This window comes from Paralichthys olivaceus, chromosome 15 (assembly GCF_024713975.1).
Source record: "Paralichthys olivaceus isolate ysfri-2021 chromosome 15, ASM2471397v2, whole genome shotgun sequence".
NCBI classification, from domain to species: Eukaryota; Metazoa; Chordata; class Actinopteri; order Pleuronectiformes; family Paralichthyidae; genus Paralichthys; species Paralichthys olivaceus.
The window spans coordinates 11,914,304-11,942,041 of record NC_091107.1 but is presented as its reverse complement, the minus strand read 5'-3'; the positions used below and the strand labels follow the sequence as shown (position 1 = coordinate 11,942,041).

General features: G+C 40.1%; 2 protein-coding genes across 7 annotated transcripts; both read right to left on the bottom strand.

Moving 5' to 3' along the window:
- Positions 1-518: 518 nt before the first annotated feature.
- inpp5kb (inositol polyphosphate-5-phosphatase Kb) lies at positions 519-9,412 on the bottom strand. Of its 6 annotated transcripts, none has more exons than XM_069509940.1 (14): positions 9,169-9,412; positions 7,866-7,917; positions 5,604-5,708; positions 5,386-5,494; positions 4,571-4,687; positions 3,933-4,108; positions 3,725-3,836; positions 3,527-3,636; positions 3,398-3,424; positions 2,320-2,530; positions 2,095-2,232; positions 1,932-2,015; positions 1,729-1,833; positions 519-1,414 (listed from the first exon to the last, which is right to left on the bottom strand). In XM_069509940.1, the coding sequence occupies exons 1-14, from the start codon at positions 9,395-9,397 to the stop codon at positions 1,346-1,348; spliced, it is 1,644 nt and encodes a 547-aa protein (XP_069366041.1). In that variant the 5' UTR covers positions 9,398-9,412; the 3' UTR covers positions 519-1,345. The 6 variants fall into 6 exon arrangements, with proteins under 6 accessions (XP_069366041.1, XP_069366039.1, XP_069366042.1 ...); XM_069509938.1 differs by lacking the exon at positions 3,398-3,424 and adding an exon at positions 3,007-3,156; XM_069509941.1 differs by lacking the exon at positions 3,398-3,424.
- Positions 9,413-10,813: 1,401 nt separating this feature from the next.
- pitpnab (phosphatidylinositol transfer protein, alpha b) lies at positions 10,814-26,871 on the bottom strand. The gene is made up of 12 exons (XM_069509945.1): positions 26,615-26,871; positions 22,741-22,771; positions 19,089-19,234; positions 18,642-18,733; positions 17,532-17,539; positions 17,154-17,228; positions 16,709-16,792; positions 16,519-16,596; positions 15,544-15,654; positions 15,064-15,186; positions 14,796-14,878; positions 10,814-14,190 (listed from the first exon to the last, which is right to left on the bottom strand). Exons 1-11 carry the CDS (start codon positions 26,629-26,631, stop codon positions 14,831-14,833), a joined length of 813 nt encoding a protein of 270 aa, XP_069366046.1. The 5' UTR covers positions 26,632-26,871; the 3' UTR covers positions 10,814-14,190; positions 14,796-14,830.
- Between the last annotated feature and the right edge of the window lie 867 nt (positions 26,872-27,738).

Genomic DNA, 27,738 nt, shown 5'->3' with positions numbered 1-27,738 from the left:
TGAAAATTGTTTTGCAATTATTTCGTAATTATGGGATTGGAAGTGCCAGATATGGAAATTATTATTAAGGTATGAGATAATTTCTCCAATTTTGTTTCTGTGAAGGCAATGTGCTTAGAGGGGAGAAATAAAACGTATTAATTTAATGAAACCTCCACTTGCCTTGTGTATCCATCAAGCATTAAGTCAAGGCTCGTATTTCCTTGCAAGCTCCAGATGCACAGTAAATCCCTGAAATGTAGACTATACATAATATATAAATACAATTTCTGTTAAGAGCTGCTGATAATTTAGATTCAGCACATTTAAAAAAGGGTCACTGCCATCACAGATGAGATACAGTTTCCAGAGCTTACTGAAAGCAAGCACTTCCTTTTCATTACCAATAAAACTACAGACCCTAATACACACCAGGGTAAGTTTCTGTTGTTGTGATAATAATCACACACACACAATTAATCAGTCAATCAAATATACCAACTTCACTACAACACACACACAGACATTTTGACACACAGACATTTTGACACTTTTGTTTGTCTTTGATCATTTTTGCATTGGATTTGAAAAGACATCAGACATTTGACTGAAATAAGAAGCTACAGTGAAGTTCAGAGAAAGATAAATATTTGAAATATTTAAATCACAGGTAAATTCAAAATATAAATCTATTACGATTGATGTTTCCTCACCTTATACTCTGTCATGATACACATACGTTTTACATTACCACACAGATAATGGTTCATAAAGCAATATATGACTCAAAACACCTCAGTGTGAAAGTCCACATCAACGTTACATGTTCTTCAAGGGATTCATTTGTACAATATATTTTTAAATCTTCTCCCATCTTCATCATTCCACCCCAAGAAATGTGGGTCTTATAGCTGCTGCAAACAATTGATAGCAAGACAGCATCTTCCTGTATTATGAGAGAGTACAGATAAAGTAAAACGGGCAACATTATCTATACAATTGTTCCGTGTGATTGACAGGTCATTCTGCACGACTTTCAAAGACCAAACTTAAGCACACCTTTTGCTTTTAAAGGAATTTTGTTGTTCGGCATGTTTATTCCTGTATTTCTGCTCTAACAGGCAAAAACTCACAACACTTATTGAGGAACTGTTCCAGCAAGACTGAATCTGACTTAAGGTGAATTCCTACCATGCAAAATTCAACAACTCAAATATTCCAGTACATGTGATGTTATTTAATGAGTCAGCTTATCCAGTACAAGATTGTATCCATGTATCCAGTTGATCACGAGGCATCTGAAAGTTCAGTTCTGTATAGATTTGCTGGTAGAGGAACACGATGTGGCACTGTGATGAATTTGTTCTTATTTGTTGATCCCGTTGATGATCTCAGGAACGAGACCCTCCATCACAGCACGCTTTGACTCCAGGATCTGCAAGATCAGAACAAAGATGGGATCCTTAAACGAACCAACCTACTGCCATGCACATTAACTACTGGAAATACAGTAACCTCTATATTCGGCACACCTGTATAACCTATTGCTATTCAATATTATTGCTCTGCTGTTACTCGCCTGTAAAGTGCAATGTTTATGAATAGTTTTTCTTTACATTAGAAATTCCATTATATGTTCATTACTGGAGCCATATTTTGCCTTTATCTATTTCTGACATTATAACAGTGAATATTAATTACTATTATGTCAGTGGAGGAATGATAATAAGTAACTGAGAGATGACTCACCTGGAAGTTTGAGCTAAGGCCAATGATGCTTCCCATGTTTGTGCTGTAGTAACCCAAAACATACTGTCCACCTAGCAGAGGGATCTCATCCTTATCCACAGATATCTGCAACCACAACACACACGTGTCTGATAACGAAGCCTGCACTCATAACTTATTTTCATTATAAACAATATAATGCTAAAGCCTAATTTGTTATTTACCTGTATGACTTCATTTGTCTCTGGCAGCTCGTTCTCCCTCACCCAAACAAAGGTTTCATAGTCGGACGCACTCTTGAATCCCACCTGCAGGACATCAACCTCTTGAGGTCAGATCTGTCTTTTATCATTCATTTTCTTTTTCAATATATGTCTGTCTCAGTACCTTGTACAGGCCAATCCAGTCCCATGTGGAGGACATGAAGTCCTCTTGGACGGTGTAGGTAAGAACTGCATCCTGGTCGCCGCTCCATACACCCACAGGAGAGATGTGCACCATCGGGGTGTCAAAGCATTTCCTCAGCTGATGGAAAAACAAGAGGAGGATAAGTTTTGACAATGGACAAAAAAAACCCCTTCACTTAGTGGTGGTATTTAGGACTGCTCTCACCTCCAGGCTGAAGGTTGCGATGACAGGTTTGTGGTCACTGACTCCGTAGCTCATGTCACTAGTGTATTTATCCTGGGTGACCATGATTGGATATTCATCCTGTCCATCGGTGGTAGAAGTCGATGCTTTCTCATCATCCTCCGATGGCAGGTCTTTGGGTTTGATGCGCCAGAGGATCCGATCTGTCCAAGCAGGTTTCCTCTTCTTGCCACTGAGCAACGCAAAGACAGGTGTTGGTACCACAGGCTGAAAAGTTATACTCTGTTTCTAATGGTAACCACATGTGTGAAGTATTCATTTCAACCTAACTTGCAATTCTTATTTTGATACAAAAATATGGGAAACAGAAACCAGACACACACAAACACATGATGCAGAGCTGTAGCATGCTGTGAAGAAATGACAGATATATAATGACATATAGCTGATGTCTAAGCACTTTCACTATAAAAAGCCAGACATACATAATGCAGGAACAAACAGTGGGGTGCCGGGTGCAGGAGGGAGCCGCCTCCGGTTTCATGAATTTGCAGATCACATCTGAAATTCATCATGGTGATTAGTTTACTAAACCCCTTTTTGTCTTGTCATTTACATCAGTGTCTCCACTTATTTTGTGATTGTAGGTTTTATGTTTATATAACCTATCCTATGTAAATAACAGGGCATGTCTATGGAGACACCCACCTTGGCGGGTCTAGCTCCCTGTACCAGGCCCCCAACCAGACAGAGAGCAGCCCCCATGTGAGGGAGGTGAGGAGGAAGAAGAGGGTGGTGCTGCAACGCTGCAGGGGCCTGGGTCTGTACATGGTTAGAGGCAGCGCCACAGTGCTCTTTCTGAGAGAGACACATACACGGCGCTCATGTCAAGAACGGATATGACTCACAGAAAGAGCTGCTCCCAATTGCATCTATGCATCAGGGTTCTCTGCTTTGGTTTTCTGTCTGTGTGCCTCAGGGGGTGCATGTTAAATACCAACCAAAGACGTGTCAGCTAAAGCTTTGGGGAAAAAGGACAGATGGTGCGGTGACTGAGAAATAAGAGAACGTGCGGCATGCGACACAAAAGAGGTCTTACTTAAAACCAAACCATGTCTTCGGAGAGCTGTGCAAAAAAGTCAAATGGGAAGAGAAGTACAGATGAAGTTTGGATGCATGTTTGAAAAGTGTGTGTCTGTTTTGGCGACTTGTTTGAAGCTCAGGTTACCTGGTGTCATAGGTGTCAGAGTTGCGGTCAAACTTGTAGGTGGGTTTAAAATTTAATGGGCCTTCCTCAAATTCCTGCAGGAACGCTTCATTCTTCTTCATCATCAAGAGCTGCAAAGACACGACAGAAGTTGGCAAGGGAGAATTATAGTGTTTGTGCGTGAGTGTGCGTGCGCTTGTGCTCATTTTGGCACATCACCTGGTCTTTGCTCCACAGTAAATTAAGGCGTCCACTGTTGATGGACGAGCGTAGGAAGTGCAAGCCGTGGTCTGCAATACGGAAGTTCAGGTCACCGAGACAGAACACCACCCTGTGAGAGATAGAGAGAGAGAGAGGGATGGAGCCAACTGCCTTTCAACAACCCCTCAGTGCATATGTTCCACAGTGCATTTGTGCGTGCACTGACTTGTGGTCCAGCACGTGTGGGCTCTCGCTGATGTCAAAATCTTGCGCCTCGAGGATGTACTCAAACTCGTCGACGCGCTGCAGAGCGTAGTTCATGTGGGCTGCTAGGTGGCAGTTGAGGAAGCACACCATGTGGCCGTAGAAAGAGAAACGCACGGACACTCCTCCTTTATTACCCTAACACAGATAAACAGAGGGGGAGGAATGTAAATGAGTATTTGAAGTAGATCACAGTGTTTCATGAATCAATACAGACAATCATGACATCTACTGCAGTATTTACCAAAAAGAAAATCACACATACTATTTCAAGAACACTTATTGATTCCCAGTTTTAGCATCAATTAAAAAAAACTGATCAAATAAAGTTTTTCCTTTAACTTGAATCATGCATTCAACCATTTGTAGTGGAGGTGTTTTCCTCGGATGTACCAGTTCCAGCACTGAGTGTTCTTTGTTTGAGATTTCATTCAGTAAAAGCTGTTGATGTTCCACTAAACAAACACAATAGGCCTTTCATAGTTTCTTTAAACTCCACCGCATCTCATGCTAGTGGGATTCCTGGTGTGCTGGGTTTAACCATGTTGTTGTCATCTTTGAGGCTCAGAGCTGACGTGCGCTCGCCTTGTGATTTCCTACCCAGTAGCCGAAGATGCCGGTGCGAGTGTAGGTGGTCTGGATGTCTCTGATGTAGGGGAGGTGGACTTGTTTGGCGAAAACCAGGAGCAGCAAACCCTGCATCCTCACTGATGTCACCTTGACAAAGAGAGAGAGAGTGAGAGTTTTGTTCAGTTTCAAATTCTATTAAAGGAATATCATGAATTACATTATTGTATCAAATACACTGCAGGATTATTTATCAATTTATGTTAAATATGATCAACCCTCATTGGTATACAAGACACCAAAAGGTACAGGTGCAGTGATCCATTACAAAATAAAGTATTGTTTTACAACTCAGTCGTCAACAAAAGCAAGACAAGTTTTTTCCTTACACCCTTTAAATATCCTCGTAGACACCAGAGAACAATAGAATGAGAATTTAAAATCATTGTCAATAACCCAGTGGTTATTCAGGCTGCTGTGAGTAAAGTTAACAATTCAAGTACTCGGACGTATGAGAGGTGTGTTTAGTGGAAAATAATCCTCTATTTCTGTAATTTTTTTTTGGCTTGATGATTTTGAAAAAACATGAGTTGTTCTTCAGGTAGTTTATTTAAAAATACAGACACAGCCAAATACAATGAAAAGCTAAAAAACTCACAATGTGTGGACATTAGAAAAAGTGAAACAACCCAGTATAAGCTATTATATTATTATTGTTATTTTTTACAGTAGGGCCTCAGGTTAGTATTATTTATACCAGTTGTTCACCTACACCTGTTTCCTCACACATCTTTACTAACATCAGTCCACACACTAGTTTCCCTCATCCTGCCTTTGTCTGCTCTCACCTTGATGAATCCTCTGGGGGCCAGTGTGTCCATGAAGACGTGGCTCCATGAGTCCTCCATCAACAGGTCTGAGATGAACCTCACAGGCGAAGAGCTCACCTCCTGCAGGCTGACACACACACACACACACACACACACATCAAATCATTACAAATACTGGCATTCTGTCATATCCAATGTGACAAATTAAGTGCCAGGTTCCACATTTTGTTGCTGACCCAATCACATAGAGATCTGTGGGGGGTTGGACATCCAGCTGCAGCAAAGAGCTGACGTCTTCAGGAGGCTCTGCCGTGGCCACGTTCCAGGTCACCATGTGCAGCCTGGAAGTGTGTGTTTTTGGTTAATGACAGTAATTAATCAAAGTGATGGAAATACAGAAAATACAAACTATTATCAGTTACATAGGTCACATTCCCTTGAAATTGTAATCACAATTGTCTGAATATTTCCATAACTTGTAAAAATAAAGTTTTGATATCCACATTTTTCAAAATCAACCTGAATGCGTCAGTGGGAATGTAGCTTCCACAGAGCTGAAACGCCTCGTCCAGTGAGCGGGACACTTCCTCGCTGGCCTCATCGTCAGAGCTCAGGTCCTCGATGCAGGTCAGCAGCTGGGCCAGACGCTGGCGGAGGAGCACCTTGGACCTCGAGCCTTGAGATGCAGAGCTGCTCATGCTGTCTGAGCGCAAACGAGGGCTGCCTGTCAAGGGGTCCATCTTTGGATATTAGACTGAAAATAAGGTCTTCCTGATGTGAGCTCTGTCCTAAAAGTTATTTGAGATTCTTCAAATAAAAACGTTAAATTGGAAATGAGCAGCGTCCAGGAAACAAAACGCTCTTGGCTTGATTCCTACTCAGACTCTAGTTGGTTTGTTTGCAGCCATTTGATGAGAGAGGCCTTCGTTCTGCTCAGACCAGTGGAAGTAACGTGAATCGTTTCCCCCTGTTCTTCAAATCTCTCTGCAGGTGCTTCAGGCAGCTTCTGCTTCAGGTCCTCCAAACTGACCAGGATGAAAAAAACTCTGTGCCTCTGTGTTGGTGTAATCCTTTCTGTGGCAGAGTCCGGTGTGATCAGGCAGCGATGGAGCAATGATTCACAAAGCAGTGGGGTCGACTCAGGAATGTGGGCAAGAACGAGACCGATTTGGATCATAATCGCTGGCATGTGAATGTGTTTGTCCGTGAGTCACAGGGGAGCAGAAAAGGAGGACCAGGGGCTGATCCTCCATCCTTGCGGGTATTGTTGCAAGACTTGAGCAACCGTTCAGATCTCTAAGAGGTTTACTCAACCAGCGTTCTCCCCATCAGCTGAGTACACTTACCACTGCTCCGCAGTTACAGCCGTGCATTAGTGACGGGACATCAGTACACAATAGCATTAGCTTCTTTTGGCCTCAATCCAGCCCCTCCACATTTAGGGGAAAGGTTATCTTTGTAAACCCAGATTGAGGTGGGGGTTAAATGGAAATGATGCGGCTTTGGCTTTAATAGCTTCGTCTAATTTCAATGTTGCAGCACAGTTGATAGTGGACAAATTTACATAATGGATTTAGAAGGTCATAATACATGAAGCAATCTGTGACTCTGAATTTCACATAGATTTATATTTAGATGCTTTTTGATTTCAAAACCATGAATGTGGATAATACTTTGGTGTACTTAGGTGAGACGTTAAGTTTCAGAGTTAAGTAGCCAGAATTAGAGAATGTGTTACTCTGTGAACAATGACTGGGATTAGATACTGCGAGAAAGTTCAATCAAGGCTCTGACTCTTTATAGACTTGATAAATTATTAATTTTAATGTGACCTTTTATTTTGGGATTAAATTCCTTATTTAATTTTTGGCAAACTTGCTGCCATCAATGATTTACATATTAAGACAAATTTATTTTGCCTTTAAACACTGAACATTTGATTCTGACCCTATGCACTGAATCACACAGCAATTATATTTCTTTATTTAAGGACTGCATCATTAAATGAAATTCCTGAAGGCATTTAACCAATTAAATTTTAAAACATATTTATATGAGTAATCAATGTCTGTGTTTTAAGTTTGGTACTGTATGATGAAAAAGAAAAGAGAGGTGGAAATGGGCTTGGGGAAAATTACCCCTTAATCTTGGGTGCCCCAGTTCTCCCTGTTACATCATGTAACAGTGTCACATGAAGAGAATTAGGACACATTCTTTAGCGAGCAGAAGTGTTAAGTGGAGACGGGGGTTCACTGGTCCAGTGAGAAATGATGAAGGGAGACTGTTTCAGATTTATCACAGAGCCCGGAAAATACTTTATTTGGCTTAAATTTGTACTGGTTAGGCAACTACAGGAGGGTCCAACCTTCTTTTTCTGGACTCACATGCAACTCGTTCTGTGGCTATAGAATTACTTTCGTTGCCATTTTCTCTCTGTTGTCTCTAGACATAGAAGAAAAAGAGATCTAAATGGGAGAAAAGGTGAATGTTGATCTTACCTGCACTTGTCTCTCCCACCACTTCGAAATCTTCCAGTGCTCATTTCCTCCCCTGCAGATACACAGACACACACATACACACATGCCCAAACAAATTGAGAACAAACAGGACACACGAGGACAATAATAGAGCCTGAGCCCAATAAATTAAGACAAAAGCCAAACCTGACCGGGATGCCTGAAAGCCATTTCTGAAATGGTTTTGTAATCATGTCAAATCACGCTTTACTTCCTCCATGTGAGAGTGACCTGAAGGTCACATGTAAAAGCACATTACTTTAAGAGCCATCTCTACACAGATTTTGTGATAGTGGAAGAAAAGGTTCCTGATGTATTAAAGAAATTTTTTTAATACTTTTTTATATCTCCATAATAGATATTTGGCTGTGGGGTCATACAGCATATTGGCCAAAAAACAAAAGGTCTCAGAGAAAAAGAGCAAATAACAGGGAGAACACTTCAGAGTATCAATATATAATGTTCATTTAAATATATATTTTTAAATGCTTCCATTGAAATCCACATTAGAAAAGCCTGTATGTTGAGGCCTTTGCATCACAGACAGTTTTGACAATTTTGATTAATTTCCAACAGGCGCATGCAAACACAACGGTTAAAGTTGCATTAATTGGTGTTTTGACCACTTGGGGGCAGCATAGCAAGCTGCAAACAGTAACAGTAGACACATTAACAACATTGACATAAACTAATGTTTCACTCACAGTCACACAGTCCCTCACCTCAGTTCTGTTTATGTCCCCATAAAATGAACCTGTGGCTCTTTAGCTGCTAAATGTTTCACTATGTTTGCAAGCTAACAAGTCGCTAAGGCTAACATATTTATTGACATATTGAAGTCACAGTCAATATAAACATTGGTAAAGTTTTAGCTGAGGTGATATTTGCAGAAACCTCATAACCTGAAGTTTAGCGCCACAATGGGACCAGTTTTTGGGGACACACCGTCAAAAGATGAGTGACTGTTAATAGGGTTTGTCTACACACGCACACACTTGTAAAGACAACGTTTTCTGGAGAGGATTCTATATAGGCTGGCATCTTTTGGTTATCAAAGTTACACAATGGTTCCAATCATTTTGCTGAAATGTAACCTATCAGTTTCTCTAAATGTTGGATTTTTTTCTTAAATCAATTGATTGTCCAGTCTTAAAAACTTCTTCTTCGTTCTTCGACCCTGATGGACAGTCCTACCTGTTTATGACTCATACGTTCTCAACAGAAGTCCTCTTATGTGACATTAAATCTTGCTGAAAATAACCCCCCACCACCATCCATCCAGTACCTTTAGCTGTGTCTCTCTCTTGTGGTGTCTGGAAAAAGCTGCAGACCCCTTGGGCACAGATGATGAAGATCTCCAAAGGGGAGTCGAGAGACTCGATCTGCTTTCCGACGGTGAGCCCCGTTGTTTGACTGTTTCTTCTCTTCTCGGTTGCCTTTACTTTGCGCTCAGCTGTTCCCCTCCTGGGTGCAAGGTCCCACACACAACCTGCTCTGGACTTAAAGCGGAACATCGGATCAAGCTTATTATCCCAGGTTGGCTAACAATCCAGTGAGAAAGTATTATCTCATTCATGAATGGACATGTCTGTTTATTGAATGTCACCATGACGCATGGCGTTTGTTGCATTAAAGCCCTCTTTGTATGTTCATAAATAATCCCTAACTTTCTCAACATATATGGAATGTTTGGTGCTCTGCAACACTCCATTTCAATGTTAATACAATAAAACCTAGACTTTCTCTTAAAGGGCAATGATTCTGGACAATTCAGTCATGGATTAATAATAAATATTAGGTTTGTACATCTAACATTGCATGCTGGGAGAGCTGTTAAAATGCTAGTGTTGTTTTAACAACATAATTCATTGAGTTTAGCAAAGATTGAGAAAAAAGACCTCAAGTCAGAAGAGGTGATGTTTATAAATGCTGGAGTGGTGTAAAAAGGAAAAAGATTACACATTTGAATGGGCCTTTAAAAATGAGAAACAGTTAATTGATTCCATAAAATGTCTGTATGACTATATTTCTATATGTTTCTGCAATACGCTGGCAACCTGTCCAGGGTGTGCCTGGTCTCGACAATCAGAGACACTCACTTTTACACAAACAGACATTTAAATGTTGCAAATCAACTTAAACTGGATGTGTTTACACTCGGAGAAAACACACGCATACATGGGAATATGAAAAAAAAAGAAATCCACACAGAAAAGCTCAGACTCTGAACTTTGTTGCTGTTAGACAGTGCCCCACGACATAAAATCTGTCCTTTAACATATAGTTTAATGACATATTTGTTAAATATTAAATACATATAGCTTGGAGAAATAAGAAAGAAAACAATGCTTTGAGTCCTAAAGGTTATGAAACGTCTGCTTAATCAGCACTTTTTTAACATAATCAATGTTTCATAAATATTTTTTGTTGAAAAGATTTCCTTTCAAACACCCACAAACTGCTTAGTCTCATCAAGGTCCCCCTAAACATGTTGCAGTTCTCGGTCTTGGCTCCTCTTCTGCCTCATAATCAGGATTTAAAGTAATCTTTGCCATCCAAAGCCTGATTAATTTTACCCTGCCTGTACTGTGTGTGTGTGTGTGTGTGTGTGTGTGTGGGTGCATATAGCAGCTACACTCAACACAAGTGTTTTTTCTGTTTTCTCACCAGCAAATTGTTAAATCACTAATCTTTTTGATATATTAATTCTAATTAAAATGAATATATATATATATATATAGGTAAAATATGTAAAAATTGCAATATGATTTTTCTGTTCCGACTATGATAATTTTCTGTAATTGTGGGAAGCTTGCTGCATAGGTTTTATTACGAGCATAACATACATATAATTACCTGAAATCCAGTATCATTGTACTTCCTGCCTTGATTGCTCTTTTGTAAAAAAAAAAAAACATTCACGTCAAAGCGTCTGTACAGTAGCTCTGCTTCTTTTTATTCATTTCTTACGTCTCCAATGTACAGTAGTGTTATTGGAAGATAAGATGACAAAAAGGCACAAATTCACAATAAAAGAAAGAAAACAGGAGACAGGTCAACAGGAGTGAGAGAGAGAGAGAGAGAGAGAGAGAGAGAGCGAGAGATTTAACAATTTCAAAACAGTTTTGGACTCATTGTGAAATCATTTGGTTTTATACTCTGATTATAAATTGAGGAATCTAACAACAGATATCTATGAGATTGTCTCTGTTAAACCACGTTCTCTCGCCGGTTTGTGTGGTGTGTCAGGCTCTTAAAATGGATCTACTTTTTCTGCTTAGAGGAGTAACTTCCCTCTATCACAAATCACAAGCGGGGCAAAACTTATCCAAATCTAACCCAGGCTCCACTTGTAGTGCCGACACCATCCGCGAGTAATGTGGATCAATGGCCTGACCCAAGCTGCCGTTATACAGTACGTTCCTTTTTTCCATGAGAGAGAGGCGAGTGTAGTTCAGAGACCGACAACAGAGGTACAACAACACTCAGAACAAAAATATATATCTATACACTGTCCTGTCAATGAGACATGGTCCCTGTGAGGAGGGAAGAACGTGAGGGGAGGAAGTAGTGAACAGGCTTTTTGCTTCGCTTTTTTTTTCTCTCCACTAATTTGCTGGCGCATCCTAAAAATCTGCAGCCAGCAAAAAAAAAATCACTAACAATATGTAAGAATGCATTTACTTATGTCTACAGCTGACAATACTCCTCGAAATGGTCTTATCAGCACTACGACTATATCTCTACACATCCTCACAACACCTCTGTGAGCAACTCGGTCACTCTGGTCTGTGTGATGCTGAAGATTTCGGACGGACGGAACAAGAGGATCAAGTACCAGAGGGTGTGCTGTAGGTTTTGGCAGGACAGTCTGGTCTATATATATATATTTATGTGTTCATCTACATTACTTTATTTTCTATTTACAAAGTCAGTACATACAGTACGTCCACAAATCTCCATGATTCAGTTGGTAGCCCCATCAATGACAGTGAGTGAGATGCTTGATGGACACAGAGAGAGGAGGAGGGAGGTTGGACATCTGGGGGACAGTGGGTTTTCTTTAAAGAGGACGCAACAGATACTTTATCAAGACATGGAGGAAGTGCCATGAGATTGTTATTAAAGAGCAGATTTTCAATGTTGTTACGTAAGTGTATCGATTCACATGAGAAAAAAGATCTGCTCTATTTTTCAGAATTTATAAGATAATTTCCTTTTTTCTCAAGTGATGCAATACTCTTCTGTAAAGTCTTGGGTAAATTGAATTGATCTAATAAAATGCCTCTGGACTGTGAATATGTTTATATATGATTGAGTCATTAATGCAAAATATCAGTTTATTTTTACTTATCCATTTACTATATCCTCAAATCTCAATGTAATCTATTGGGTTAATAAAGACTTAAGTGCTTAAAACTATAAATACATGTTTTGATGGCAGTAATTTGACACTTTGTCATAATCCCAGTGTATTAACTCTGAGTGAATACCTGTGTCAGCAGCATTATACCAATGGTTGTCTGTTGCTTTCTCTCTGAAGTTCCCACACTGTACAAACATATGGAGGATGTGAAGGAAATGGTGGAAAAGAGGAAAATAAAAGTGACTGAGGACAAAGGAGGCCAAACAGACATCAACAAGAGGAAGCGGTATAATGCATGTTATCACTCCTCTAGCTTCAATATACGTCCTCCCTTCTTTAATCAGCCAGCATCAGATCTCTTCAACAAGACATGCCACCGTACATCACTCATGTACACTCATGCATATACCGAAAAAACCACACTGTCACAAACAACAGATTCAGATTCCAGCAGGAGAAAAAAACCCACCTCATCCAAACTCAAACCAGGACTTTAATAAATAATTTCACCAACAACTTGACTCTCAGCTTGGACCCTGTTTAACTGAAGCTGTTGTCATGACAGAAACAAAATGTTAAGTAAAATGGATTTGCCATGATAAAAGGTGAGAACCAACGTGTCATGGTAGTTATTGCTATCACTGGATAATACCATTTATCCACTGGAGGAATGACAGAATGGTTGACAGGGCAAAAAAAATCACGCAGATGGCGTAAAGTTTTCAAATAACATTTGTTTTTCTATCTACTGCACTGTATATCCTTGATGGCTGTTCATTTTAACATCGCCGTCACATTGACAAGCTTTTCATTTAACATGTGATTGATGTGGACGGAAAGATTGTCAGACTAAGAGAAAAAAGAGCAAGTTCTACACTCCTAAATGTCTACTGTGCATTTTCCTTTGTAGAGTCACACATTTCATCTTCTATCTTTGTAGAAGAGAATCTTTCTTTGTGTGTGTGTGTGTGCATTACTGTACTGTTTGAAGAGAAACTGAAGAGCTAGAAATGATCTGGTGAAGGAAAAATTATAAAAAATATGGCTGGAAACCTTGAAGACCTACAATTACTACAGAGACACACACACCTACACACACATACACTCTCACGCACACACAAACTCACAAAGCAGCCGAAAAACCTAATGAATGCATCAACATATTACGGGATATACGGCGAAAAAATCCTATGTGGTAGGCCAGGAGCACAACAGACACAACATAACACTCTGAGCACAATTGCGACCGTGCAGCTGCGGTTTTGTAGATTTGCAAATTGATTTTGAGCAACAAAAGGGAGGAAAAACCCACTGCATAAAACATGACACGAATGGAGCGAAGGGAGGTACTACGATAAATCCAGAAAAATAAGAAATAAAAGTAAAACGAGAAAAAAAACTATCACAGGATCAACACTGAGCAGACACATCTTGGTCTGGAAGAATAAACATCCACAGACAAACTTACGGACAAAATCATTTTAAAAACCCTGTTTATATATATTTATATATTTATATATATATTTCAATACAATTATTCAGCTCCCCGATATACTGTATATGTACACATTGGGATATCTTAAGTAGAAATAAATCCTAAATTGCAGAGTATATGACAATATTCTCTGTAGTTTAGAACGGTTTAGAGACTGAGAGAGAAAGAGAGGACTGACCGACAAAATCTATAGTGTTGCTACCGGAGGCCTCAGAGCAATTATTAAGATGGGGACGCTGGATGGAAAAACAAAGAGAGACGGATGGGACTGGGGGGAGGTGGGATGGGGTGGGGGATGTCGTCTGAAAAACTGGGAGTTTACTGGGTCCAGGTCCCCAAAAACCAGATTGCACCGGGGAGAGGAAGAGTTTGGACCGACCGATCAGGTGTTGTATCAGTTGGAGGAGAGGGAGGATGTGAATCCGCTGGTGTCTGGGTATTCTGGTCTGAAAGAGACACAAACTGGTAAGAGCAAGGATACAAGACACTGACATTGTCTAAACTGCTGGAATCGTTTTACCCCTCATCAGTATGCTTTTCTAATATGCAGCCACATCTCATGAAAGACTTTAAAAGCTGAATATGTTATTAATATTGTGTAGCACGTTTTCACTCAGGATCTGTTAACGCAGCATTAATTAATACTGTTACAATAACAGTAGACCAAATGTCTGTGAATTTCTAATGTGAATGTGAAAGGTGTTGCCCATGGTGATGAACCCACAGATAATTGCCATCCAACTGTACAGAGCTTTTTAGCTTCTTTCAGTTCATTTTTCTGGTCTTCTGACGCCATAACTTTACTGTTTTGATTCCCAGTGACATCAACTTTGCTTGCCGCTGACTGTAAGCCCCCTAAACACCATTGGACAGCAGACAGACACAGTCAGTGACAAGCTGGTGAACACTGCACTGCATTTAGCGACCTAAGATACAGTCATTTTCACCCGGAGCCGTGTATTTTTGGAGGCAAAATAGCCTGAAAACACTAACGCGAGTACTAACACGAATACAAATGGATACCAAGGGTTCACAAAAGACTTCCTCTCACCTGATGAGCAGCAGCATTCACAGTCTGACACAGCCTCAGTCCTCTAGAGCCACCATCCCTTTCACTGGGTCCTTCACTCTCATCTGGCAAACACATCACAAACATATCATCTACACGACAAAATAGAAATCACACCCTTACTCAAACGCAAGAGAGCTCACACCCTCTCCTGATTTAGGACTCTGAGATAATGTTTTGAACTTAGTTCTACTAATGTGTTTATATGTACGTACTGGCCTTGATCTCTGGTTTCTTTTTTTTTGCTAACCTCATCTAGCTCCTTGCGCGTCTCCTCCTCCATACGGCGAATGTCTTCCATGTTCAATTCGATCCACTTGTCGATCCAGCAGAACAGCTGACGGTGGAAATTAGTGAACAAACGCTTCTCTTGCTGAGAAGAACAGGAAATGAAAAATATAGTCATATAGCTGTTTGGAGAAAGTGAATTTTCAAGCACGAACAATAAAAATGAAGCTGTGTGATTATCAGAGATGTTTGATTCCATCCTGCTTTACCCTGTTTATCCACTAGAGGCTGGTACAGCACGTATATGCAGCATGGTGTGGAACTTTTCCACTTCTACTTCAAGCTGTCAGGATGTGAGACACTGTATCCACTGTTTGCATGCACAGGACACACAGTGGCTCAACAGTCCTTAACACACACACACTGTCAAAATACTGTCCAGGGAGGGAACCAACACCAGTTTCCTGTGACAACAACATCATGGTCTGAGCTGTGAACAAACCTTCTGAATGAAGTTCTCCACTTTATTTTGCAGACCCCACCACTTGAACTTGACAGTGACCAGTTTGTAGGCACACATGTGTGGGCAGTCTTTCTTGTTAGGAAGTTCCTTCTGCAAGTGCACACACGTACATACAGGTCAATTTCAATTGTTAACAAGTTCAACATTTTTCATTCATAAATTTAAGATTAATTTCCATGAATGTATTTCATGAATATTCACCAATACATTTTGACAATACAAAAGCAAAAAAATGTTCTTAACGTTTTGAATCATTTAAAGTTTTCACATTTTGTTGGCTTAAATGGTCTTTCAAAGCTTTCTGTACACTACATTGGACAGGATATATTAAAAGCTTTATTTATTCATCCACTTAGTTTGTTGCTTGTTGACCTAAAACAGTTAAACTTAAATATACTGAGGTAACAAATACTAGAATATATTCACATTTATATTCTGTAAGTGGCTGTTTATAGTTTTGTTTAACTCCCCCACAGGTCGTTAAAACCCACAAAGTCACAAAAGAAGCTATGTCACAGGTTACGCTATACAAAAGGTTTGTCTTGTGCTAAGTACTTCAACACTGATTAAATGACACAGTTGCTAAGCAACAAGAAGTGATTAATTTTTATTTTGTTAATTGATAGTAACAGCAATGTAGTCGAAGGTCTCTGTTTCCTCCCCTTCATGTTTATTGGTTTGTTTGTGTGTTTGGAAGCAAGATTACACATTAAATACTAGATGGAGTTCCACAAAACATTACATCATGGTGCTGATCTGGATCAGGGCGCTGATCCAGGAATTTGATATCACCTCACTTTCTTTCACCCTGTGATTATCTTTACTGTTTTCCAAGGGGAGATTTCATAATTGCATAAAAGGGGACTATTTGGCCTTGGTGGAGGTATGCGCTCTGATGAGTGCCATTCTAGTTTATCATATATCTCAATCAACATTTACAACAAGACACTGTACCTTCCAGTCTGGTCCTAGAGGGCCTCGGCTGGTCTTCATTGACTTGAACCTGCATGGGTCCTCCTCTGGCTTATAGTCCTGGAGAGACACAGGAAAAACCAGAGTGAACCACGTGGATGAGGTGACACAAGAAGTCAGAGATCTAGTTTCTGCAATGATGTGAATAAAATCTTAAGCTAAACATATTTACCTTCGGCTCCACTTGGGTTCTGTCAGCAATATCAATATAGACTACATCCACCTTTTTCCAAGTTTCTGCATCCAAACCATGAACCTGAAGAAAGAACCACAGAGCTCTGCTATAGATGCAGAATTAAGTCTTTGCAGGCAGCAAACGAAAACACGAAATGTTTTTGAAAGCATAGATGATGCAAGTGAAAATGAGAGCTTAAATAAGGGGCTTGTTTCCATGTGTTCTGGACAAGAAAGTCATTTTTAAGTAGGAGACAAAAAGTTTGGGAAATGGTAAAAAAAAAAAATTGTGAGATATAGAATGATTTACAATGAAGCATTAGTGGTGTCAAGTTAGCCCCTCTCTGTCTTGTACATTGTTTTAAGTCATCCATAAACCAACACAAATGTCCATTCCAGATGCAGCTCATATACATATACACCTTCTCTTCTTTTGTAATTACATTTTCAAGGTGTCCTGTGTCAGGTTTGTGCCATGTCTCAATCTTGATCAGGAAGTTATCTTTCATATACTCGTTCTGCAGAGAAAAGAGAAGTTAACCAGAGTGAAGAGGAATATAAATGCCACACACACACACACACACACACACACACACACACACACACACACACACACACACACACACACACACACACACACACACACACACACACACACACAAAGTAATAGTGTCTGACTATCCCTGCTGCTGCTATGTCACTGAAATGGATCAGATTTCTTTCTCCACTTTCAGGTTAATTTTCTGCCTCTACATGAATCACAGTTTCCTGTTTGTCGACATACATGACATTTAAAGCACGGAAGTAAAAATAATACTTACAGTGATAACTGCAGAGCAGGGTGAAAGGATGTGTAGGAGCAAACAGAGAAAGAAAGAAAATATGAGGCGTTTAGTAATTAGGGTGGTACAATAGTAATATAATAAAAGGTAGAGGACAACTGTTGAATGGAAATGGTCAGTGAGTGTTTTTTTTGGAAAAGTGAGGACATTTTGTCCAGTCCTCACTTTTTCAATGGGCTGTTTGAGGGTTAAGAGTTGGTTTGAGGCTTAGGGTTAGTAAGGGTAAGGGCATTTAGTTTGGATGGTTCGGGTTATAGGGTAAGGGGCTATGAAATGTTTTATGTCAATGAGTGTTCTTCCTAAGATAGCAGTACATGTGAGTGTGGGGGGAATGTCTATCTATAGTTATGAGGGCCAATGTTAGTTCAGTACCATCATTGTGAGGACATTTTAATGTTATGAGGACATTTTTGCTGGTCCTCACAAATTAAACTGGCTTTTTGAGGGTTAAGACTTGGTTTTAGGTTTAGAGTTAGGCATTTAGTTAGGGTAAGGGACTAGGGAATGCATTATGTCAATGAGTGTCCTCACAACTAAAGAGAGACACGCATATGTGTGTGTGCGAGTGTGCGTGTGTGTGTTCTCAGCCTGAAAGGCTCGAATGATTGCATGACTCTTCTCACTGGACACACAGTAAATTATTCAACTACTCCTTCAAGGTGACAGAGACTCAGACGAAAGAGTAAGAGAGAGAGAGAGAGAGAGAGAGAGAGAGAGAGAGAGAGAGAGAGAGAGAGAGAGGGTACTTTGAGAATTAACTCCATGGACAGATCAGCATCTATGTGACCTTTAAAATTTGAGTCATTTGCTTTGACACTATTCCAGGATTAAAGTGCACATGAAAAAGTTGAGCATCATCATTTCCCTTTACTTCAAGTGTGATGACAACAGATAAGAAATCCTGGTTTGGTTCAGTAAAAATGAGCCTTATCTGATTCCTAAAAAGCTAATTATAACTGGTGCTGCAATTATGAATATAATGCATTCATGTATGCAGCATTAGATATATGGTGGGTTCTGAAGATGATGCATGTGTGCAAGTGTGTAGTTTGTGTTAGTAAATGGTGTGTGTGTGTGTGTTTGAGTTACCTGTGCGACAGTATGGGTATGCATTCCAGGCTTTCTCGTGGATATTGAGAGCAGAGGATGGAGCCAACATCCTGACGAATGATGGCACTTTACTGCAGGAAAGAGAAAAAAAACAAGAAATAATTATTAAAAAAATTATATTTCTACTTATTTGACTAAATTTGAATTCAGGAGAGACTGGGTACATAGGTAGGGTACCTTGACCAGACCTATAGTCAACTCTTATCACAAAGTAATCTAAAGTATATGATTTCTTTTCCCCTGGTATTAAACAACTTAGAAACAGCTCTAACATTCAGTCTTTATTTGACCTCTATGTACAGTAGGTATGATAACAATATATTTCTCATAATATTTAACTATTATTAAAGTATTGCTCATTTACAGCCTACTACACCACATGAACTGAACTAGGAATTCATCTTTGAATTAAATGAATGAACTTACCTCTGCAAATGGTAAATTTTGTGTGTGTACTGTCCCTTCTCTCCGTCTTTCTCGTAGGGCTCATTTTTTAGCACCTCCACTCCCTCTCCTCCACCCGTCTCATTCTTACTGGCCTCAGCCACAGAGTACAGCTGGCCAACCTGGTACTGGAAATAAAAGAGAAATAGAAGGAGGTTGGACTGAGGTAGAAACACACAGTGTGAGTGTTTACAGGGAGGCATAAGAATACGTCCCCCTCAGGTTTCCCTTAATGAATGCATGTAAGAGTTGTATCATCCTGAAGATTAGTGAGCTTTCACATTCACACAGAAAAAATCCTTTTTATTCTCCTTTGTGTAACCAGCTCATCTTTTTCAATCTTAAGTGATGGATTACTTTTTCATCTTATCCGTGATCACTACCTTCACCATACTCTGTCAATGAATCCTCCAAATCTCTCCCATACACTATTGTTCTGCATAGTTTCTTCTTGTCACATCTAATTTTATGTTGCGCCCCAATTTATTTCCTCTTTCACAAACTGTCATCCTATTCTTCCCCTCACCCCCCCTCTTCCTGATCCCGATGTGTGCATGGGAGTGTTTGAACACAGGACAATGGCTCCTTTCATTTCTTAATCACCTCTAATCCACCATGTAACCTCTGCACAAAGCTGGACCACAGCACAGACACACTTATAACATCCATAAACATGGGACAAGTTGATGTAGTGGGAATCATTCTCTTTTTTATTTCTACAGATAAGAAATAACCGTTATTCTTCTGTAAAATCAAACCATGACAACACAACAGGTTACATGTGTGTACATTCAATAATACGAAAGAATAATAATGAAGCATCAGTTCCCTTTGTTCCCCCAGAGTTGATTTGAAATAATCTGAATTAGTTTAAAAGTCATCATCTTCATATTTGTTGAAGATATACAGGTAGTATAATTATCTGGTCACAACAGATTTTTTTTGTACATGTGAATGTCAAAGTGATTTCCTGTCGCCTCGGGAACCTCTAATGAGAACATTTAGCCTTTCTTCACTTTAAAGGATCAAGGTGTGTTTTAAACTGGGAAAATACGGGAAGTGACAAAAACGCATCCATTGGATCTATATGTTTCTAAGTGTTTTACAATAAATGTACAAATGTTGTAAAAAAAAAACAACAATAAACTGCAATATAAATAAATATCAAGGATGACATGGATTTATACTGAAGCTACTGTCTGTGGTAAAATTCCATTAACATCTCGATTCATCCTGTAAAAATGTTTGATGTTGGTAAAAAACATTATTCCAGAAAAGCGTCTTCTCTTCAGACCATACAGAAAAAAACTATTAGACTTTGGCAAAACATATATCATTATAATAGCAGGGATAGTGAAAAGAGGCTTAGATATATTTGCAGTGGGACGAGATGGTTTAAATTTGCTGAATAATAATGACATTAAGAAGATGAATAAGTAAATAACAGGAAGGTTTCTATACAGATGTTGCCACTTTTAATTGTGACCTTTAGTGTGTTTTAAAAGTGATTCCTCTGCAGCCACAGCAAGGAAAGACAAAAAAGAGTGAAGGTCTTGATTATCTGTGCCAAACTGGTTCAAATGACCTTCACATACTGTGCAACAAAGAGAAAGTCAGATGCAAACTGGAGGCAAGTTCCTTTTAAATTAGCTGCAGAAGCTGCAACCTGCTGCTAAATAAATGAGATGCAGGAACAGCAAAGCCTCCTCAGTTACAGTGTTGGACAAACAGAAGTCCACCTGGCTTTGTGGGACGACTCTACGTCCAGTTAACAAACTGCAAATTCAATTCAGTGAATTATCAACAGCTGGAACACTCAAAAATTACACCTCCAAAAAGAAGATGTAAACCTCTTGTGATGTGTTTAAAAAATAGAATTTAATGGTGGAGAGGGCAAGGAATCTAAATCAAAGAAAGAATCTAAATAAAAAAATGCCGTATGAATTTGTATTCCTTTAAGGTTTTGAGCAAATAACACATTTCTATATCTAGTATGTGGTGGCAAATATCTGAAGAGTGCTGAAGATGAGGCTGTGGTGGGATGTGATGTGAAGGGCAGAGGAGGCACATGTGGTTCAAGGGACAGTGGGATGTTACTCAGCTGTCTTCAGGCTTTGTAGATCACATATCAGACAAATAAAAAGCTTTTTTAAGCTCGTGACACACCATGCTGACGACACAACTGAGACAAAACCTGACTTAATATCCAGACATATGACGACGCTATCACCACAGTTAATGAGAAGCAACATGTGTAGATCTAAAGCCTCTGAGGGAATCAAGATATTTTATTATGATATTATATTTTTATATTTTGCTCTGTCCGCTGGCTCGTGGTTTTGAGGTAGATAGAAAATGAGCATCACCAAAGGCTGTTTCCAACTCTGCATAGGATGTAACTCAAAAGGAACATGTACAAGATGTATTTTCTATCATAGACTGTATATAAAGATGTACGACACGTCTCTTCCTGCCGTCTTGCACATTTTGTGGGATGGAGCTGTGGTAGCAGGGTCCCTCCACTGCACACGTTCGACCAATCACAAAACATATTTGGGAAAATGTACTTTAATCTTTGGTTTGGTCCGTGTCCCATCGACTAACATGGTGGGGGCCAACCGGTCACTAGGGGGCGATGGAGACACTGGCTTCATTTTTAAGCAGCTGGCGTGTCTTCCATCTTTATTTACAGTTTATATATTTTATATTTATTGTATTTCACTGTATACACACTTACTGTATATATGTGTAAAAAGATGTGTAATGCTAATCTCGACTGCAAACAGGTTTTTCTTTACCTGAGACAGTTCAGTGTGTGTAAGAACAGATTATTTGCTTTAAATATTTATCCTGTCTGTAGCAATATGTCTCCACCAAAAGAAAAATGTGTCTCATGTAAGTGCAAATAATCCACAAATGTAAAGCAGAGGACGAGGAAGATACAAACACACAGACACACAGACACACAGTGTCAGGAAAGTAGTTTCAGGTGACTCATTTAACATGCAGGCCTGAATAGAACGGCAAAGTGCAATGGAACTGAGGATAACAGGGGACAGAAAGACACCCAGAGAAAAGAGGACGAGGACGGTGAAAGACTTTGCTGACCGTGCTGAATCAAAAGACTTTGCAACCTAAGGTGATCATATCTGCATTTTGTATATACCACTCCTGAAAATAAAGTTGTAGTCTTACAGTGCATATTTAAATATGTATACACGTATAAAACTTCAAACAGTATCCAGAAAAAAACAGTTTTAGTGACGGCAGGTACTTGTGCTAAGCTTAGCGTAACCATCACATTAACCTAAACCTAAACCTAAACCCAAACCTAAACTCAATTTTACCATAAACCTCAACCTTAATCTAACCTTAACCTAAACATTTCCAGAACTTTAACAGTAACCTTAAAGCATGTCTTCATCTTTAACTTTAATGATTTATGTTCTGGGTACTTGATTATTGTCCCCATAATCAGACGACGCCTCCTAATGTGACATTATAAACAGATTTAGGTCCCCACCACATGAGTAATACCTGGACCACACATACACACCAAGGTTCACACAGCTATCTTATCAGGTATTTTCATTGACTTCCATTCATTGGGGACATATGCTGAAATAAAACTTACCTCTTCCACAGAGATGGGAAGAATCACTCGACTAGAAGAGAAAGAAGAAAGAAAGTTAATCACAAACATCAAAATGTATCGATCAACCAAAGCTTTGTTGCTTTACTGAGCTCTACATAATGTATTTGTTTGTGTTTTTCAGTGGCATTGATTCTGTTAAACTCATTCATACCATTAATGCAGTGAAGGAAACAGGACATTCAGACCCAGTTACTCTCACATTACTTTCCCTGAAGACTGATAATGGTACAGGACTGTGTGAGCAAAAATCCCCTGTTACAAATTCATTACTGACATTATGTTAAGACACTCGTGCTCTTCGGACTGAATTAGCCTGAAGAAATCCCGTGAGTGACACACTGACCACAGGACACGACATCTTTAACCATTCAGCTCAATACAGGTCTGGAGATCAGTTCTCTGACGCTATTTAGACGAGCTGCAGTAAAGCTACAGGGATTCAGCACATGTAGAGTAGATGAGCTATACACACACTAGATAACGATCAAACAATCATGGTGCTCCCAGAAAAGCACTTCACAAGTTCAGCTTTTTGAGGGATTTCACCAAAGAGTGGACTTTACAACACACTATCCTTTGTTATTATTAATAATGGGATGATAGATTCCCACACGGCCTCAAAACTGAACAGAACAAGCAGCCAATTACGTATGGATCTCACATATTTCACTTTGACACTGTGACACTGAGTCATCAGGAGAGAATAGATGATTTATTCTTTGCTATTCTGAGGAGAAGATGAGAACATGCTTCAGTGAAGCAGGAAAGAAGCCGAGATCAAATTCAAAAGCTGCAGAGGTGTGAGGTCTGCTTTTCACATCGACCTTCTGAGCAGTTCTATTAACAAGGTTGATGACGAAGGTCACTTTAGATAAGAGGATGCTGTGTTTTAGATACACATTGATTTATAATTAGTTATTTAAATATATTTATATCATAAAGACAACATAAGGTGCAAGATCATTACATTTTGTTTTTGCACTGATGCAGCACTTTGAACTACATCTTTGTCAGGGCCAATACAAACAAATGTTATTTTTGTTACCATAAAGGAAGCTGTTTATTTCATATCTAAATTGAAGCTAACATTTTAACATTAGGGTTATAAAAGCTGCTCTGCTCAGAGCTAACCAACTATCTTTCTGCTCCTCGACTGCAGGTCTGTGTCATGATCCTGATGTTTCCTAAATGATTTATGCGCTGCTATTTTAACATGAAACCCATGTGCTCAATATGTTTGACATTTTATTGTTTTACTCCTTAAATTCTTTATAGCTACAGAAAATGTTTGAAATACATCTGCAGGTCAGATGAACACCAGCACCTCACAATGGGTTCAAACTAACCATGCATGTGCTTGCAACAGATGTTTACGAGATGTAAAATATAATAACACACAGAACAACGAATGTACACAGTTTATAAATACGACTATTAATATTTAATACGGATTTTGTGGCTCATGTGTTCCTTTTGACATATTTTGTCTGTCTCAGACATTCTTTCATTCCAGAAAAGAATGTTGGGAAATCAAACAGGAAATATTGACACATAAGTCGGTAAACCACACAACATAATGACATCCATGCCTGCACTGAATGGGCCAGAGTGGCAGCAGTGAAACAATGAAACATAGAGCTACTTGTGACATGTTGCACTTAGTGAGTCAGTTGTTGGTGCTGTGAACTTCAAGATGAATACAGTCTCTCATTCATACCCACAGGATATCATTGAAAAGTCTGATTTTAAACAATGATCTCTTTCACTTTTGAAAGGAAAGTAAATGATGTGTTGATTCAGAGTTTTAGTTGTTTGGCTTTAGTGTAGCATGTGGCAAACTTCAAACTCAGACATTTTAAATACGGAGTATTATTTTAATTGTGGCTGAAGTAAAACTAGAGGACTTAAGTCCCCTGGTTGCTCTGCCTTGTCTCGACAGAAATATCAGGTGTCTTCCTGTTGCTTAAGGAAACAAACACCACTCTTGCCTTACTCCTCTTTTCTGTCTTCTCCTCTTCTCCTCTTTTTCACTCTGTACTTCCTCCTCCACTGCTGCTCTTTCTTTCATTCATTCATTCTCTTCATCACATCATACAGCGAACAGGATATTGCTGAACACCCGGCAAAGCTCATGGAAGAGCAGAAAAAATTGGATCAGGAGTTATTTAGGTCAGTGGTTCAGGTGAGCACGACTGAGTCGAAAAAACCTGTCTGTGCTACAGTAGGACATGGATCGATTCCCTATCTCTTGACCCCCACGATGGTATCTTGGTGTGTGTGTGTGTGTGTGTGTTTGCATGTACAGACCTCTCTCTGTACCCACGTGTTGACAGTGCAGTGCATTCAGCATTTAATCATGACCGATTTAATTAATTTCCAGGCGGACCGCTGAGGCCCAGACTCTCCCTAATCATTCCAGATCTTTAGCCAATGCCATCACCCCCGATTCCAGCATGGCTTTTTTGTGCACAGCCATTTATTGAATAAATATACGTGGTGAGAAATCAAGACAATAATCAATGTTGACAAATGTTATGCCCATTTTAGCCATGCACACTCTGATAATTATAGATTTATCAAGATCAGATAGTGTTTGTAGAAGCTTCCTGTGGGTGACATTTGTGCAGTAGCCTATGACCTCAAACTGCAAAATATAAACAATGGAAATACATTAATGACTAGAAATGGGACAAATATATATTATACACTAAAGATTTATAGAAAAAAATGTCAGATATTTCTGAAATTATACTGTCGCCCCAAAAATGTAAAGGAAATGAGACAGATGAGTTTCTACAGGTTTGTCACTATAGCTCCTTGAGGCACAATGGCTAAGAGAATTAAAATGAAGGAACCATCATCATGTTTGAAGTCAACACTCTACTAATATGTGATTTTTCATCTGAAGGCCAATATCAGGCCACTTCATTAGCTGATGGTTATGGTGTAAGAGTATAATGCCCATGAATGGCAGATGAAGTAGGATGGTATTGGCCTTAACCTTTATTCTGACCACCAGCTGATTCATATGTAGGCCTCTGTCAGTTGTCCTCACAGCACACTGAGGCCTATGTGTTACAGCACTGTGTCTCCCTTTGCACGCGAGATCCCACTTTATCTTTCCATCCGGTTCCCTTGGCCCAGCTGTCAGATTCTCAGAAAGCCCGAGTGGTGCGTCAAAACCTCGCCATTTGCCTTTTTTTTGTGCCAAGGCTTTGCCTCCCCAACACCTGCCCAACTCCCCTGCATCCCTCCACCCTAGGCTCACCACCCACTTCGCTATCCCCCATTCCTCCAGAGGTAAACGCTCCATCAGTCGTTTCACCTTCAGCGCGAATCAATAACATGGCCACGGCGGCTTACATGGATGGACGCTGGCACGGCGCGGCGCACACCAGCCGTCCCTCCATCATGCACCACAACTCTCATCACACCATCCGTCATTTTAACACCACGACAAACGGGGAACATTGTGATTCACCGCAGTGACAGTTTATTCCCCCGATTTCACTGGAGGGCTTGTGATGCTCAATGTGAAGGGCACAGCCATGCCTGCCTGCCTGCGCCGGCTGCTGATGCAACTACAGCCCCTGCTGCTTCATATTCCCTCGCTTTATTCAGGGAGCGCATCAGGGTGATGGAGACCCGTGTGCGTGGACAATGGTGACTGACATGGAGTCACACAGATACGGGCTGTCGACATCACCCTTGCCGCTCTCTGGTAATTCCACTCCAGGGCGACTGGTCACAATGTCAGCGCTGCGAAACCAGACGGATGGACTCGCACACACACTCTCTCTCCCTCTCTCTCTCTCCCTCACACACATTCACACATGCACACACAGTTACTTACAATTCCTTTATGAGCATTTTTTGGCGGCGCAGTGGAATATATATCCCAGAGGGCAGCAGCTCAGTGCAGGTCCAGAAACAGGGTCGATCCCTCCCTCCGATGGTCTCTTCTTTCTTTCCGCTCGCTTCTCTTACACCTCTCCCCCTCTATGTCATCCTACCTCCACAGTCGCTTATTTTCTTCACATCCACTTCCTGATCGGAGCCGCGGCGATGCGTTGCTGTTGCGCGCAGAGCCACCGAGGCCTGTGAGGCGCAGAGCACACCCACAAAAGGATGGTTCCGCAGGGGTGAGTGCCCGGTGGGTCCACACAGCTCAGACGACCGAGCTGATCCATTCAGTTTTTTAAATGCACTATAAATAAACGTACACTGAGGCTAAACCCTTTAGTAAGAATTAACATTAAATAGACAAATAATGTTGGAGCCGTTTATTGGATACTGACAATCAACTAAATATGAATTGGTTACAAATGAAAATAGAAGACAAGACAACAATACATTTCAAGTTCAAGTTGGCAATAAAACATTTATATTAATATCTGAGCCATAAAGGGGCCACAATTTAAGCAGACACACACAGCACATGGGCAATGGCGGCATCTCCTGTTGTGTTCTCACATTGGCTCCTTCAGACATTCTGCAGATTATTTACCAGGGAACAGGGAGAGGAGACACTTTGCAGAAGCCACATTATTAATAAATTATATGAGTGATCATATAATATCAAGATAATGTAAATTCATACCACAAAGCCCACAACAACTCACACTAAATACATGTAGTCTAGATAAACTTAAGTAACAGGGTCCTGCACAGCTCTGATGTGGTGCAGGACCAATGAGTTTATCTGCACCCTCGTTCTTGTGAGTGTGCTACACCCTCCGCGTCATCGCAGTGACAGTGACGTAGAAACGTGGTTACTCACCGTCAGAGTATATATATGGGCATGACACGGGGACCACCAGCGATGGACGCACGGTGCGTCAGCTCTGCAAAGCCCTTTAAGCAAAGTCTCCGCAACGGATGTGATTATCTGCATCCAAAAAAATCCGTCAAACCCACTCATGTCCACACTGATGACTGACTGACATGACCTCATTTGTTTTACATTAAAACCACTGT